This window comes from Antrostomus carolinensis, unplaced genomic scaffold (genome assembly GCF_000700745.2).
Source record: "Antrostomus carolinensis isolate BGI_N321 unplaced genomic scaffold, ASM70074v2 scaffold20632, whole genome shotgun sequence".
Lineage (NCBI taxonomy): Eukaryota > Metazoa > Chordata > Aves > Caprimulgiformes > Caprimulgidae > Antrostomus > Antrostomus carolinensis.
In genome coordinates, this window is record NW_010300415.1 from 36,379 (window position 1) to 53,798 (window position 17,420).

General features: G+C 45.5%; 1 protein-coding gene across 1 annotated transcript in view; it reads left to right on the top strand.

Annotated features, from left to right (window-relative positions):
- Positions 1–13,733, top strand: part of MUSK (muscle associated receptor tyrosine kinase) — a 49,997-nt gene extending 36,264 nt beyond the window's left edge. The window contains exons 12-15 of the mRNA XM_010163131.1: positions 4,727–4,916; positions 5,263–5,454; positions 10,624–10,772; positions 13,057–13,733. Of these exons, the coding sequence (XP_010161433.1) occupies positions 4,727–4,916; positions 5,263–5,454; positions 10,624–10,772; positions 13,057–13,733 (1,208 nt within the window). The remainder of the gene's footprint in view (positions 1–4,726; positions 4,917–5,262; positions 5,455–10,623; positions 10,773–13,056) is intronic.
- The last annotated feature ends 3,687 nt before the right edge of the window (positions 13,734–17,420 follow it).

Below are 17,420 nucleotides of genomic sequence, written 5' to 3' on the forward strand. Positions count from 1 at the left end.
TGGTTGCAAGTGCCACCGCCCATTGCGCTCAGTGTTGTTTTCAGCCTCCCATCGCATCGTTTGACTGTCCCGGAGGCTGGTGCGTGACAGGGAACGTGGTACACACACCCAATGCCGTGTTCTGTGGCCCGAGTGTTAGGAGATGATTTCAGACATGAGTCCCACTGTCTGACTCAGTTCTGTCTGGGGTGCCATGTCACCACAAGACTTGCTTTTCAAGGCCTAGAACAGTGTTTTGGGTGGTGGTGTGGGGCACAGCACGTGTTTCCAACCACCCTCTGGTTGCTTCTGCCATGGTGAACATGTGGTGCTTGCCACTGCGGGTTTGTGGGAGCATGATACAGTCAATCTGCCAGGCCTCTCCATGTTTATATTCTAACCATCATCCATACCAAAGAGGTTTTAACCTCTTGGCTTGCTTAATCGCAACACGTTTCACAGTTGTGAATAACCTGTCTATGGTTAAGTCCATCCCTTGATCATGAGCCCATCTGTGTGCTGCATCTCTTCCTTGTTGGCCTGAGGTGGACCAGCAGGCTAAAAAATTTTCACCCTTGTGTTGCCAATCCAGGTCTACTTGAGACACTTTGATCTTAGCAGTCTGATCCATCTGATGATTATTTTGATGTTCTTCAGTGGGTTGAATTTTGGGCACGTGAGCATCTACATGACACACCTTTACAACCAATCTCTCTGGCCAGGTGGTGGTATCTTGCCATAATTTGTCAGCCAAGTGGGTTTGCCTCTGCGCTGCCAGTTGCTCTCTTTCCAATGCTGTAACCACTCCCACCAGCGTTTGCCACCATCCATGAGTCACTATTGAGGTTGAGCACTGGCCATTTCTCTCATTCAGCAATGTCTAAGGCCAATTGGATGGCTTTTACCTCTGCAACCTGACTCAATTCACCTTTTTGTTCAGCAGCCTCAGAGACTCATTGGGTGGGACTCCACACAGCAGCTTTCCACTTCTGATGTTTTCCTACAATACGACAGGACCCATCAGTGAACAAGGCATATTGCTTTTCATTATCTGGTAGTTCATGATACTGTGGAGCCTCATCAGCTCGTGTCACCTCTTCCTCTGGTGACATTCCAACGTTTTTGCCTTCTGGCCAGTTTATGATCACTTCCAAAATCCCTGGGTGACTGAGGGTTCCAATGCCGCTGTGTGGTCAGTGCAACCCACTTACTCCATGTGGCATCAGTTGCGTGGTGTGTAGAGGGAACGCTCCCTTTGAACATCCAGCCCAACACGGGCAGTCGGGGTGCCAGGAGGAGCTGTGCTGCAGTACTGATCACTTCTGAAGCAGCTCCAACTCCCTCATACCCTGCCAATATCTCTTTTTCAGTTGGAGTATATTGGGCCTCTTATCTTCTGTTTCCCTGACTCCAAAACCCCAGGGGCTGACCTCGAGTCTCCTCTGGTGCTTTCTGCCAGAGGTTCCAGGTAGGTCCATTCTCCCCGGCTGCGCTGTAGAGAATATTTTTAACATCTTGCTGGAGGCAGGGCCCCTCTAAGCTTGATCATACTGCCTGCCATCATCATGTGAGTTAAAGCAGCTTGTATTGGTGGACTTCTGTTCACTTCATTCATGTCTTGTAGATAAGGATCTGAAGCCCTGAACTGTTTGGAGAGATGCCCACTGGAGCAACTTCCTTGGAAGAACCCCCTTTTGCATTTGGTTTTCTTCGCAGCTCATGTACACATGCCCCTAGGGCTGAGGTGGGTTTTCCATCCCACTTTCTCATGTCCTCTCCATGGTCACTCAATTCAAACCACAGTGTGCCCCGTGGTGTTTCTCTTGGGCAGAGGAACGCTTGTTCCTATCAGCTGAGACCTTGTTAAGTGCAGAGGAATCGGACATGAATTCCCAGAACTCTTGTGTCAGTTTCTCTACAGCTGAGATGAGGGAGGAGGAAAGGATGTCTCCATTTGTCTGGCGAGCCATTTCATCCATCTTTGGCTGCTCTTCAGCTTGGAAGCTCAGTACTGCCAGTGACTTGGCGTATGATACTGGTGTGTTCTGTAGAACCTTCTGCCACATGCCTTGTTTGCACAGGACTTTATCTGGATCTTTGGGTAAGTGCTCATCATTCAGGTTACTGTTAATACTTTCCAGCACAACCAATTCTCTATATCGTCCCACTTCCTTAGATTACACAAAATATTGTCCTTAAAGTTGAACCTTTCATCACACTTGACAGGAGATTGAAAGCCTGTGGCTCTCTCCCAATTGCTTTGTCAATGCCACTTTCTCTAGCAAAGGATCCCAACTGTTTGGCTTCCCTACCATCTAGCCACATGCTGTTGCCCCCATTGTCACAGCGTCAGAGCATCCAGGTGGCAGTGTGTTCATCTGAATGATGACTGAGATCCTTTTGGATGTCTCGCAGCTCACTGAGAGATAGGGATTGGGTGATTACCTCTGGTTCTGGCTCTTCCTCAGGTTCTTGTGATGGCCCCGCTTCCTCCTCATCCTTTGTTAAGTGAACAGATTTCTTCGTGTATTTCCTCTGTTGTATAGGGGCTACTAATACTGGCACAAGTTTGGTGTCTGGTTTATCTGCAGTGCCTTTCACCGAAGTTTGAGTAACCTTAGCAGGTGTTGGGGTTGGAGTAGTGGTAGAGGTGGCTGTTGCAGGGGTTGAAGTGGCCACAGTGTTGGTGGCAGGGGGTGGAGTGGCTGCAGGGTTTGCTGAGGGTGGTGGAGTGGCTGCATTGTAAGTCATGGGTGGTGGGGTTGCCGCAGTGTCTGTTGGAGGAGCTGGAGTGGCAGCACAACACTGACATCTGCACTGGACACCCATAGCAGATCTAAACATCACAACCTGACACACATTCAGCAACAGGGTGATGGTAGTTTGAGCATCCCAAGGGTATTCAAAATTCTGAAGAATTTTTATAAATGATTTGGAGGAGAATGGGAAAACAAAGGCAGATGTCCCCTCCTTGCATTGGCTGTCCCAGGAAAAGGTGTAATTGGTGACCACACCTATCATACGGCTCCCAGAATGCGGGGATGGAGCTGGCTTTGCTGTGCCACCTGCCACCATTGCATAGAGATACAAAATTGGTCCCACTACCCATGATTTTATAAAACCAACAACCAGCACCCCAGAGCACAGCACAACAAAAACTGTAGTCAGCAAGACAGCATCCCTTTTGGTTTGCAGCCAAACACAGCCTGCTCTCTCTCTCCCCCTGCTTTCCCCCTCCAGGGAGTAAGGGAGACAATTGGAAGGAAAAGGGCAAGGAGACTGACGAGTTGAGATAAAAACTATTTACTAATTAAAATTAAATTATAATGATAACAACAGTGATAACAGAATATACAAAGGAGTGATACACAGTGCAGTTGCTCACCACCCACTGACCAATGCCCAGCCTGTGCCAGCCAGCGATCCCAGAGCTGAGATAGTCCCAAAACTCAAACCCCAGAAGAGCAAGCCCGAGTGAGCCCCAGGAGAGTACCCCCGTCTTCCGGTCACCCCTGTCTGATATACTGACACGACGGGATATGATCTGGAATATCTCACTGGCACATCCGAATGCCAGCTCTGGGGTTTGCTATTCACTGCGCTTCCCTCACCCAGTCCTGATGCAGCTGTGAACCAGCCAAACACAGTGCCCTTGAGCTCCAGCAGCAACTAATAACACCAGTACATTTATCAACATTCCTCTTATAACAAGTCCCATACTGAAATTAAAACACAGCTCTTCTAGCTATTAAGAAAATTAACTCTATCCTAGCAAAACCAGGACAGCTATACCGTGTTTTGAGGAGAAGGCAGGGTTTTGGGCATATTTGCCAAAGTTGTTTTGCTTCTGATGACTTATTCAATTAAAAAAACCCAATTCTAATTAAAACCAAACCTAAAAAGATGGAAACTTCATCACTGTGTGATGTGGAAAGCCATTCTATTGCTGCTTGTGCAGAGAACAGAACAATTTTTGAAACATATTTTGTCTAAGATGCAGGATCTCAGTGTTGGGAAATAACACAATTCTCCTTGTAAAGAGAACAGAGGTGCCGTGGACTTAAGGGAACACAAGTCAGTATCAGTTTATCTCACCTTAAAAAGAATGGGTTGGATTTATTTCTGTTCTCAATCATTGCATGTACAGATTAGCATTTCCTAGAATGTCTCAGAAAGTACTCAGCAGGTGGCTACCTGAATATTTTTTTTTTTTCCTGAAGATACAGCCAAATATATTTCACACTAGTTTACTATATTTGCTCCATTAAGACAGTGAGAAGAAAACTGTTGGAGGTAAGGGGATATTTCAGGAAAGTGTCACTGTGTACTTGGTCTTACACCCCTCCCTGCAGATTTCTTTTAGGACACATGGTATGTTGTGGTCCACAGTGTAGACCATTGATCTTTCCCACTGCAGACATTGGTGTATTTGAAAACTGTTGAGACCAACAGATGTGATCCCCCATCTGTAACACTTGCAAATTGGTTCTTATCAAAATTGTGTTTCCAGCTCAAGGGCAGCTGTGTCTTGGTCTTTAGCAGATGCTGGGTTTTCACATTTGGCAAGCAGAAACGGGTTTTGCTTCCTGCAACCAGATTTCCGTAGTATGGTCCTCTCATGCAGTTATATGGTTGTATCTGTAATGTCAGTAATTCCCAGGAAATCAGGCTGACTCCATATCTATTTCTTAGAGAAAGCCCTATAAACTAGCAGAGGCATAACCTTCTGATTTTGTTTGCATTACAGCATCATTATCACTAGGAACAAGAAAACCAAATGGAGAGACTCCAAATCTCCCCTCTCATCCTCCCTTTTCCCCTACATATTCCATGACTGTTATCATCTCAATCATCTCCAGCTTTGCTCTGGTTGTGATCCTTGGCATTGTCATCCTGGTTTGCTGCCGTCGGCGAAAGCAGTGGAAAAACAAAAAAAGGTAAAGCTCGGGACTTAATTCAAGGCAACAAATGCTGCCTTGAAAGAAGGCGTGCCTGTTTCTGAGAGCATAGTCCTGTCAGCGCCTGGCAGGGGGGAGTAGACCTCTCTTTGCCTGTGGCAGCCCAGTGCAAGATCTGGTGAGTCCCTATGCTGGAGCAGAAGGTGGCCTGGTAGCTGTTTTGGGGGACATGGTATGACACCTTGCCACAAAGCTCTTTTGACAGCCCTGCTGCACCTCCCTTTTCCATCCTGGAAGACTCCAGCCCTGGAGGAGATGCAGATAGTTATCAGTCTGAGGCTGAGGGCTGTGCACATGCTGACTGAAAACTGCTCCAATGTTTCAGGGAGTCAGAGACACCGACGCTCACCACTCTGCCCTCTGAACTCCTCCTGGACCGGCTGCATCCCAACCCAATGTACCAGCGGATGCCCCTTCTCCTCAACCCGAAATTGCTCAGCCTGGAGTATCCCAGGAACAATATTGAATACGTGAGAGATATCGGTGAAGGAGCATTTGGGAGAGTCTTCCAAGCAAGGTAAGTGGCCTGTGTGTAAATCCTGTCTATCTAGAGGTACTTGGGAAAAACTGGCAGTTAGGCAGCCACTTATCTGGGCATTGGAAATGCATTCACTCAAACCAAAATCAAATGTGTGTGTATCAAATGGTACACTCAGGCTTGAACATCTGTTTCTGTTGTCCACTGCTTTCTGTTGATATTTGTTAAACTTTTGTCACAAATGATTCTCCTGTTCTTCTCTCTAGTAGATGCAATGTCTTACTTACATACCAAAGTCTGGTGTAAAAGCTTAGCTAAAATTATTATCACTGTTTTTGCCAAGAGTATTGCCTGTGACATGTGACCTATTGTGAAATTCTTGTGTTTCCCAGTATTTGCAAATTGTCAGTGTGTGATGTCCTACATTATAATGCCAACACTGGCCAGTAATTACCACAGAGGGTAATGTGTCATGCTACGGTTAGGTCCTGACCCACATTTGATTGAGTGGCAGAACCAAACCAAACAAAAATCCCCTAAAAACCCAACCCACTTAGACCAACAATTTTTTTTGGTCTCCTTTTGAGTTAGTAATTTTTTATTCTTGTAATTTGCATCCATTGTTGCCTGTTTTAAAGTATTAGATGAGATCCTAGTTCTGTTAAATCTCATGAGAGGTGAGAACATGCACTTCCTCAAATGCAAAAAATGTTTCATTGAAAATCCAGATATGAACCCAGTCCTGCCTAGACTGAGGTGGATGGAGAGTGTCTTGTTAGCCTTGACAGAGTCCATTATTTCTGCAGGGCAGTCTTTGGTCAGTACTGCTCTCCTTTGAAAATCACATTCCCAAACTCCTGAAACAAAGCGGACAGACTATCCAGTTCCTTTGTTACTCAGGATGATTTTCTTTGTCCTTTACAGTTAAGAAGTCTGGGATGTGGCTGATCTTGTAGCTGTACCTGGAGTAGTGTATGGTGACTTCAAAAAAACCAGGGGAGTATGACAGACCCACCACAGGCCAAGACCTTAAGACTTTAATATTGAGAGAGCTAAAAATAACAAAGTTCGAAGGGCACACAGTGGGAAAATCACGACATGCTTAGCCTGTGATTGATTGTTAGCCTGGATGGCAGACAAATGCATTTGGGCTTGAGGGCACAGGGCAGCCCTCATCCCAGCCTCAGCACAGTGCTTGGGATGCCTTGCAGAGCATCACCTTCTCCCTCACATGGTGGGGGTCTTCACTGTGCTGTGGGTGCACAAAGAGGGCAGGTGGTCTTCCTGCCAAGTGCTGCTTTGGCCCTGCCCTGGGAACTTTACTATAATTTAAGTGCTGCACAGACATTTCTGAGCTGAAAATTACTCTCACCCACACTGAGCAGGACCTCTCAAAGGGCATTCAGATGTCATTAAAGTGAATTTCATCCAAGCCAGTGCTGCAGTTTCTTTTAATGAAACCTTTCTGCTACTGTCAGTGGAAACTGGGAGAAAAAGAGAAGAAAAAAAAAAAAACCCAAAGCAACACATCTTAGCCAGTATTTGCAAACTGGAAAGTACCATACTCTGAGAAACTCCTACTCTCTGTGGCTTCAGGAAGGAGCCACAGAAATATTGCTCCTGAGGAGCTTCTTTATTTTTATTAATATCTCTATCAGAAATACCTTTAAGGCCTTTTATTTCCAGGGAACATTTAAGCCACTGGCATTTCTCTGCACCACTGGGAGATCAGTGCAGACCGCTCATCCAGCAGCACCAGCTGTGCATCCCTCCAGGTTACTGGAGCTACCACAACTCAAATGGTTGCTTTCTCATCTCAGATGGATAAAATGTACTTGTCTACGTGTGTTGAATGGACATCTTGAGCTAAATTTAGCAACCCTCTTACTTCGCCTGATCTCAAGTTTCTCCCTCTCCTGTAAACACAGCTCTGTGCATGGTGCCAGCAATGTCTTTGCCAGTTGGCTGGCTGTGAGTCCTGATTCAGTGTTTACTTACTCCTGGGTCAAGCAACATGTTAGGACAGGAAGTGTCCAGCTATCATTTACCAGCTTCTCCTGGAAGGCTGCTGTCTTCACTGGGGCAAGCTTCACACTAGAAAGGATGAGGAAGTAACCAGTTACCCTAACAGATGTCCTTAAAACAAGATTCAGGACCCTGCTAAGGTCTGTCCCAACTGGGTCGTGATGGCCAACTCAGGATTCTCTGCCCCTGAGAGGACCATGCTGGCGCCATGTGCCACCAGAGCACTAGCCTTGTGCAGTTCAATGCAGACCTTTATCCCAGAGCTGGAGCTACATGGTCCAGGCTAAGCCTGAAGCCCAGAGTTGCCTAAAACCCTGGATATGGGGTCTTTGCTAGCAGGCCAATAGACCCCCACTGCAAAGGCACAGCTTGTCATCTCTTCAAGAGACAAGGCTGTCCTTAGGGTTGCAGTTTCTCTGACAGAAGTCTCTTTGTGTTGTTTCCAAATGCAAAGGGTGTTTCTTTAACTCACTGTCTCAGATGTATCTGAAAAAACAATGCGGATGTTAATTAAAAAAACCCCAACAAAATGTGTCCATGCCAATTCAGGGCACTTTCCTGCCCACATACAAATTTATCCAAAGGGTAGGGTAAAGGTAGATCTCCAACAGCCTCAGTAGATGGTAATTGCATCATTTAATGACCTGACATAAACTACCCAGCTGTGATGCTGAGGAACAGACTGCAATCTCAAATACAGGTTCAAGCTGCTCCTCATTTTTTTTACAGTTACTGCTCTGGAAAGAAAACTTGACCAGAAACTTAAAGTCAGGAACTCTCTGTAGGTGGACTTGGGGTGAAATCCCTAACTGCACTGCTGTTAGTTCTTTGAATGGCAAGTACCTAAAAGCCAAATGCTGCCAGTGTTGCACAAATCCATTGATGGTGAAGAAGGTGAGGACAGTTGCTGTCCATTCCATGTGCAAAGAGTGGACATTTTCCTAAGCTTTCAGGTAATCATAAGAGAGGACACTCAAGGTAATTTCTGCTGATGATTCCCAGTTCTATCAGAAAATTACTATTTTCTAGAAAACACTCCATGTTCTGGCCTACTGCCTGAATTCTCCTGGTTAATTTCAGAAGCAGCAGCTTCCCATTGCTCCCTTGCAGATGTGCCCCTATCCCTTTGTGCAAAGACTGTCTTTTGGGCACCAAAGGGGTCAACTCCAACAACTTTCTGCCAAGACTGCAAACAGAATCTGACTCTGTTCCAGCTCAGTGTGATTTTCCCAGGTCTGCTAAGAAGTAGGCTGAAGTAGCATGAATTACCAAGGGTGAAATTACTTGCTGTTGGTTGAAGGACCATTAAAAGGCTTTGTGGAGCTTAATCTCACTTATGTTACATTTAGGTTAGTTTACAGGATTTCAGTGAAGAGCAAATGGATGGGTGTACTTAGACTTCAGCCTGGAATGAGTTTCTCTTTCTGAAGCATGCAAAGCAGGACTGTGCCTGCCTCTGCTTTGGCACTGCACTAGGTCTTCCAGCCAGTGATGAGTGGTAATCTACAACGAGGCTGTTTGGAAGAGATAAAGGCCCTCCTCTTTTTACTTTTAAATGTTCTACTAGGTTCTTCAGGCTGTTGCTGATGACTTTCTTGAGTGCTGAGATTAGACAGCAGCTGGTAGGTGCTGGTACTTCTCCCCTCCTACTAGACTGGAAACTTGCTGCCAGCACAGGTGAAAAAAAGGAAGACCTTTTGCTGTAATGGAGGCAATAGCAGACAAGTGTGGAGTCTGCTCCTCTGCTCTGCGTGATGGACCTCCTCGCCTGAGTGTCACAGCTGTGATCTGTCCACTTGTGAGATTCCTTTCTTGATGGGCACCCTGCCATCTTCTGACATTTGACATTTACAACATCCAAGCGCAACTGTTGCAACTGCCATATGTCTGGAGTAGATGACAAGGAAACTGGAAGTTTGCTTTGGAAATCGGAACCTTCTCTTGGGGCTACTGAGCAGTAAAATAACCTGGCATTTGAGCAATGGGAGGGCAGTCGGGCCAGCATAGTAACATGACACGTAAATGGGTGCTGCTCTCCATGGGCGGCAAGGAGCGTGTTTTAACTGCAGGAGCCCTGGGAAGAATTTGCATGGGCAACAAAATATGTGTCTGAGGTTCGATGCATGTTTGAAGAGTAGAAAATTACTCTTCTTTGGCAACAGCTACCCCTAAATCTTTGGCAAGGCTATCTACTTAAACTTGTTGAGGGGACAGTGAGCTGTGAATAAGAAAACAATATGAGTTTGTGGTTGCTTTAAGTCAGGAAGCTCTGTTTCCTATGGATTTGTGTCTCTGAGCTCTAGCTGAAGATTCATCAGTGTCTTAACATGGGTGTATTCATGCGTTACCTTGTTCTTCATACAGGGCACATGTATGCTTTGGCCCTTCTGTCCTGTCACCTGTTTCAACAAAACTTGCAGGAGCGTAACTATTTCCTAGACCTCAGCTCCACCACATTAAATTCAGGCAAAATGAGCTAATGGGTTTATAACTTGTTGAATTATAGGCATACACACACACACCCAGATTGTTGAATTACAGGCATACACCCATGCCACACACACACATAGAGAACAGTGGCAAAATGCTATTTCCCTTACAAAACCAGGGGAACATACTTACTGTAACTGTTACTTTCAATCTAATAGTAGCCAGATGTACCAATGCCACCATAGTGCCTGGTATGGGACAAGACACAGTGAAAAGAGGTACTTTCAACTTTTTCATATAAAATAGGTTTATTTTTAAATCTGGTAAGCTCAGTCATTACACCCCAAAAGTAAATTGGTTGGACTGAAGAGTCCGTTCTACACTCCATGAAGTTTCTGATGTGACCTCCAACCCAAGGAGAGGTTATTGCTTACCAAACTGTTATTTAGTTAACTCTTTACCAGTCATGGTAAAGAGTCTGTAAGCAGAAAGAGCAGTGATCAAAAAAAGCTATACTGGATTTAGTCCCCTCCTAAACTAAATTATATGTCTCTCTACCATGCAATGCAGACATGCCTGATAGGGGAGGATGGTCTTTCATGTTCCTTCATTTGGTGCTGGGACCTTCCACCGTTTTTTGAGGTTTTTTTTTTTTTATTTTTATTTTTTCTGTCAACCTCTCCTTTTGCACTAGATACAGAGCCTACATTTGGTGTGATCACTGACGCTTTCCTTTCTCCTCTGTCCCTGCAGGGCCCCAGGCCTGCTGCCGTACGAGCCTTTCACAATGGTGGCAGTGAAAATGCTGAAGGAGGAAGCGTCCGCAGACATGCAGGCCGACTTTCAGAGGGAGGCAGCCCTCATGGCAGAGTTTGACAATCCGAATATCGTCAAGCTTTTAGGTATCTGAATGAGGTGCCCATGTACAGGGTACCACCTTCTGCAGATCCGCTGCGGGGCTGTTGGGGCTGCAGGGGTGAACACACATGCATGACCAGTGCTTAATGCCAATAGCAATGCTGGTCTGTTTTGCAAGAAAAAATGCCTCTTGCAAAAGAGGTGAGCTTTTTTATGTGCCGCTGCATCATGTGCTAAACTATCCACCAGAAAAAGTTGCAGAATGTAGATCTGAAGCTGCTGCCTTAACAGGATGGTGCCTCATAATAAACCCTCTTTGTCCTGCACTGAGTGTACTGTTGACCATCTTGCTACCTAGCTCTGCTTCCAGTTTACTAACATTGTCACAGATGTTTTACAGGCAAGGCATGAGTTTCCTGGCGCTGTGATTTATTTTGCGGGTACTTAAAAAAAAACAGGCACAAGTCTTGCTAGTTTTATGGGTCTCACTTACTATTGTGATGTCTGAACATTCATCGGCATAAAAAAACCCAAAATGAAACCAATAAATAAAAAAACAACTGCAAAAATGGTCCTTCCTTCCTTTCGAAGTTGAAAGGAAACCCCAGTTTACAGGGATTTTAAAAAAGTCTCAATGCCACAGCTTGGCCTATAGGTCATTCTGTGAAGAAAGCTGCTGACAAAATTTAATTTCAGTAAATTTTCAGTTTTTGATTGAGGTAGATGTTGCTAGCCACTTTCACCTGGCAATCCCTGTCAGAGTTGTTATATGCAGATCTGATCTCTGTGAACAGGCAGCTGAGATCTTAATTTATTTCAGTAGGAAGCTCCACAAAATTTGGAAATAGATAAATCCCAGTTTTGGGAAAGCTGGGTTGATACTTTGGCTACAGTAAAGAAAAGCAGGAAATGCCCCAAACTCAAATAAACTTTGCGTTTCTTGTCAACACATTTTAGGTCAGGAAAGGGCAAAGGTACAGGAACAAACTGGTTTCACATTGTGAGAGTGTGGGGAAAATAGCCATGTTGTTGAAGACAGCTCAGATGATAAAGCTCTCACATACACTCCCCATGCTTCTCAGATCCTGATTTTATCATTCTGGGAACAGCTATCTGTTTTTCCTCAAAGAATCAAGTGTTAGGTCATCAACAAGAATTTCAGATTTCACAATATGTTGTGATCACCAGTTGCTAAATGATGGCCCTAAGAAAGCAAAACACATATATTTTAAATACTGGCTTTTACTGTCTAACAATTTAATAACAAGCATGCAAATATTTTTGCCATATCACTATATGCTCGGTAAAACTGGTGGGAGTATGGTCCTGTACTGATGCTGGCCCCCAGTAAAGCTGGTGCAGAGCCAAGCATGTCCTCTTCAGTGGGAGTAGTTTCCTCATCTATCAGATGTGGCAAATCTCTCCTTTCTGTTGTCTGTTTTTTCTTTGTCTTTCTTTAATTTTTGAGTATCTGTCATGACAAAAGCAATTTTCATGAGCTATTTTTAAAAAAAGAAAAACCCAGAAGAAGATGTAGTGGGAATGTCTCTGCGTTTTCAGTATCCCACTGAACCCTTGAATGTGCCCCTTGTGATTACTCCTGAAGTCTTCCTGCATATATGTAGCCCCTACACCCATGTCAGTATAAGTACAATAATTACAATGAATAAGATAATTATAAAATAATGTAATCAGAACTATAAAGGTTTCTTCCTCAAAGTATGTCACAGAATCACAGAATGGCAGAGGTTGGAAGGGACCTCTGGAGATCATCTAGTCCAACCCCCTTGCCAAAGCAGGTACATCCAGAGCAGGTTGTACAGGAAAGCATCCAGGTGCGTTTTTAATATCTCCAGAGAAGGAGACTCCACAACCTCTCTGGGCAGCCTGTTCCAGTGCTCCATCACCCTCACAGTAAAGACGTTTTTCCTCATGTTTAAGTGAATAAGGTGTGAATGTCCTTCCAGTTGCACCTGGGAAGAGGCAATACTTCCGTTAACGACAACGTAAGCAGGATTGGGCTCTTAATTAAACATAGCTCCAAAGGTGTATCCTTTTCCTGGGGTGTCCAGACAAATCAGACAGCTGCATGACTTGCTAGGGTCTCTCACAGAGCTCAGCATTAGCTGTTTAGTGAAGAAGCTTCAAAGACAGAAAGGGACACATGCAAACTTGATGGTGTTTGCATGCTTCGATTCACCTTTCTCTCATGTCCCTTCTTGAAGGACTTCCCTTTCTGTAAGTATTTTTGTGGTTTTTTTTGGTTTTGCGCAACAAAACCCTCTTTGCTCCCCAAATGACCTGCGTGGTGCATCTGTCTTCTTCCAGGTGTGTGTGCTGTTGGGAAACCGATGTGCCTGCTGTTTGAGTACATGGCCTACGGGGATCTCAACGAGTACTTGCGTGACCGCTCGCCCCGCAACCTCTGCAGCCTGGTGCACGGTAGCCTGGATGCTCGGATCCGCCTCCCCAACCCCCTGGCACTGTGCTGCACCAGCCAGCTCTGCATTGCCAAGCAGGTGGCTGCTGGCATGGCGTACCTCTCTGAGCGAAAGTTTGTCCACCGGGATTTGGCTACCAGGAACTGCCTGGTGGGGGAGAACATGGTGGTCAAAATCGCTGATTTTGGTCTCTCGAGGAACATGTATTCAGCTGACTATTACAAAGCAAATGAGAACGACGCCATCCCCATCCGCTGGATGCCCCCCGAGTCCATTTTCTACAACCGCTACACCACAGAGTCTGATGTGTGGGCCTATGGGGTGGTGCTGTGGGAGATCTTCTCCTATGGCATGCAGCCCTACTATGGGATGGCTCATGAGGAGGTCATCTACTATGTGAGGGATGGGAATGTCCTCTCCTGCCCAGACAATTGTCCCCTGGAACTCTACAACCTGATGCGTCTCTGCTGGAGCAAGCTGCCTGCCGACCGGCCAGGCTTTGCCAGCATCCATCGCATCTTGGAGCGCATGTATGAGAGGGCCGTGGCCACCCCATCGGTCTGAGGGATGTGTCCAGGAGATGCCCCGTGTCCACCTGTCCAGACTGACTCCAACTGGCCCATGGGCTGCCAAGGGGTGGCTCCACACAAAGCCCCGCTTTAAGGGGAGAAGAAACAGCTTGTTCCACTGCCATCAAGAAGCATGGACTGTACCTATGGTGGGCTGTACCTCCTTGAGTGGGACTACACCTCCCAAATGACAGTGCTGACCCCTGGCTGTGCTAACTCAGTACCTATATTAGGCATTTCCAGGAGCACAGAGTTCCCCAGGGAAAGCAAACCAACGTTTCACTGGTGGCACTTCCCTTCCTAAGAGATCCTTCCATGCCCTTCTGCATTTATGCTCTTGACTTTTACCTTTCCCTTCCCTTCCTCATATATTTTCAAGTATTATTTTTAAAAAAACCAAACGAAACCAAAACAAAAAAAGATTGCAGAATTCAATCTTTTTGGGGATACTATTTACTTTTTTTTTTTTTTTTGCATACTTGCTTCCTTTTGTAGGAAAAGGACGTTTCTGAAGCCGTAAGGCACTTTCTTTTTCCTTTTAACTTCCAGCTCCTCTTTTACACTCATGAATATAACACTGACAGAGTCAAAACAGGAGCTTGCAGGACCACCAGCAGTTGCCCACATCTCACATTACGTAGACGAGCAAACTCTGGTCAAGCATAGAGCCTTACATTTTTAAAAGTAGGAAGTCCACAGTGAGGTTCATTTGATGTTTGTTAAGTTCTCACCCAAAAGCTTGCCTCAAGCATTTCATCACTTCTTTGGTGCCTTTATCTGCAACAAATCCATTTGGAGAGAAACAAGAGGGAGAAATTCAGTCGAAAAAATCAGTTCTGCACCTCCTAGGTGTCCAAGGCGTATTTATTTGCCTCTGCCTGCAGTACAGTCCTCTCTGTGCTGAGGGCAGGGAGAAATGCAGCCTCTCTTGCAGAAATGTGGCAGGTTATGTTACTTATCTCCTTTTCCCGTCTTATCTTTCCCTCCTGTTTCTGGTTTTCCTTTCCTTACGGCAGCTCCTAAGACCTGTAAGCCCCACTGCAACTTCTGCTGGCCACCTGCTCTGGTGCTGCAGTTTACAGGCACAGGAGTAAAAAAGGTGGGTGCCTGCCATTGGTGGCCCTCAGAGACAACCTGCCAGTTGGAAGAGGTGGAAAAAAGGGAAACTCACACTCCACACAAATTGTTGCAGACCATCCATCTGCAGAGCGAAGATGAGACTGCCTCAGTTACATGTGGTCCATAGTCCGCCTACAAAAACCAAATGTTTCTCTGCTAAAAGTTCTCCAAATTGTAATGGATAGTTCACTGCCAGACAAAACTGTGTTCCTCTGAGGACGGGTTTTACCTTTTAGTTCCCTGGGCAGTGAGGAACGATTGTTCCAGACCCTCATCACAGATATAAAATACAGCCAGTTGCAGGGATGTGCATTATCCCTGCAGAGCAGGAGCACCAGTGAGTGAGCCATCAATGTGTCTTCTGTAACTGGGACACAGTGGTTGAGTCCATACAAGAAACAGCAGTGGAGAGCAACCACCTCTAGGTCTACCCAGAGTAGCACTGGTTTCTGAAAGGCAAGCTTGAAAAGCTCTGCCAGCCATTGCTAAGAGCAAAATTGGAAAGCACGTACCTTCCTCAGCTATTTTCCTGTAATGTGAGCTAATCTCTGCTACATCATGACCTTAGCTACGTTTTTGGTGGTGTTTTTTTTTTAAATAACCATTGCTCATTCTGGTTACGGCCACAACAGCACAGTTCAGTGTTTTCAGACTGCTGGTGTCAATTTCACTTGAAGCAAAGAGCTCACAGCTACCCAAACAGCAGGAAGGAAGAGGAAGCTCTGCTTGGGCTGCTAAACATTGAAATGCTGAAAACGCCTGGATATCTGCACAGAGAGCACAAAATGATGAGTGCTGTCCCACTCATTTAGCAGTCCTGCCGTCATGCTACTATGACACAATTTACTAAGGTTTGGATGCTAAACCCCCTCCCAAGAACACCAGACCACTCAATTTAAATAAAATAATTACTGGAGATCCTTACATAGCTCCTGCTACCACATTATGAGCACCTCAGCATTAAATTCTGTTTGGTTTTGTCAGCTACCTGGCTGTCCTCCCTGCTTTGCAGCAGCAGGCGTGAGGAGACGAGTCTGGAGGGATGAGGGGTGAGCTGCATCCCCGGATGCATGGAGGTGTCTGCAGCCTCTGCCAAGCTGAGCCCCAGGGCACAGCCCAGCAGATACTCCATCTCTGTAATCCAGGGTGCAAAGTCAAGAGCCTTGCAATGCTCGCAGCAGCAGGGCTTTTGTCACTTTAGAGAAGGCAGGGTCAGAACTGGTATGTATGCGGGTAGTGGTGTCGGTCCAGGTCCTCAGCACCTCTTCCTAATGTGGAAAGTATCTTACACCAAGCAAAGGGTGCAAGAACATGTTGTAAGACTTGCACCATGTGCTAATGTGAACAAACACACCCATTTACAGCCCAAAGGACAGTGCCTTTCTGCTTTCTAGGATTGCAGCACTGGCTTCAGTCGCTCACTCTCCATTTCCCCCAGCTAGACTGCTTTCAAACCACAATCATGGTTGTCTTCTTGTTTTCATGTGGAATGAAGTTAGATGCCTGTAATGTCACATGCTGTGAAGTTTGTCTCATTTTGTGAAAGAGGGACTCCCACAAACTTGGAAGAGTACCCTTCTCATTGCACTTTTCGTAGCCCAAATTCTTCTCTTCATGACCCCATGCTCAGGTCAATGTGGGCTTGCAGTTATAAAAGAGTGGAAAATTTGGTTTTCCCTGTCCATCATTCCAGCCTTTCCATTATAAGCATGCATTGAAATGTGTGGTAGTGAGTCACTGCAGGTTCAGGGTGGAAAAGGCTTCCTGTGTAGTAAGAGGAAAGAGATTATTTCAAGACTGGCTCACAGAGAAGCTTCTCTGCAGCTCTCCAAGGATGATAATCGCTTCTGCATTGCTACCCAGCAGGAGGGCTTAGCACCTAAACGGTGATGTCCTTTAAGGATTAAGTGGTAGACAGACCTTCTGCTGCCTCTCCATGTCACTGGATTTTACCCTGAGAGTTTCCTCCTGTTACACACTTTTGAGCTTGCTAAAAGCTGGAAGTTGAATTTCTTTCACAATTTGCCTTCTTTTCTCCTCCTTTTGTTTGGGACTTCTGCTTTCCTCAGTTCATGTTATACAGTGTGTTACTCCAGAGACTTCCAGACTTTCTGTATAACCATCACAGAACTCTAATTATTTTGAGTGGAAGTAAATAAAGGGATTGTGAGAGAGTAGAAGAGACAGGAAAATTTGTTACTCAAAAAGTTGTTTGGAAACAGAAATATTTTGTAGTCTCCAGTTTGTATTTATAATTTATGCAGAGAAAGAGGATGAACCACAAATGAACGTTTTTGGTCCTTCCATTCCCATCCCTACTGGTGGTGGAGGGAGCCTCGCAGTCAGCAGCACTGGATGAGAACCCTGAGGGGAAGAGGATTTGCAGCACGTTTGATGTACCCATTCCTTCTGCAAGTGCCCTGCCTAGACCATTTGAAGCATGTCTACAGCTTTATCCTGGATAGCATATTGTGAAATCTGATCAACCAAACAGCAAGGAAATCCTTTTATGTTCATGTGACTCTATTTAATGGTTGCATTTAAAATGCATATTAAAAGTGAA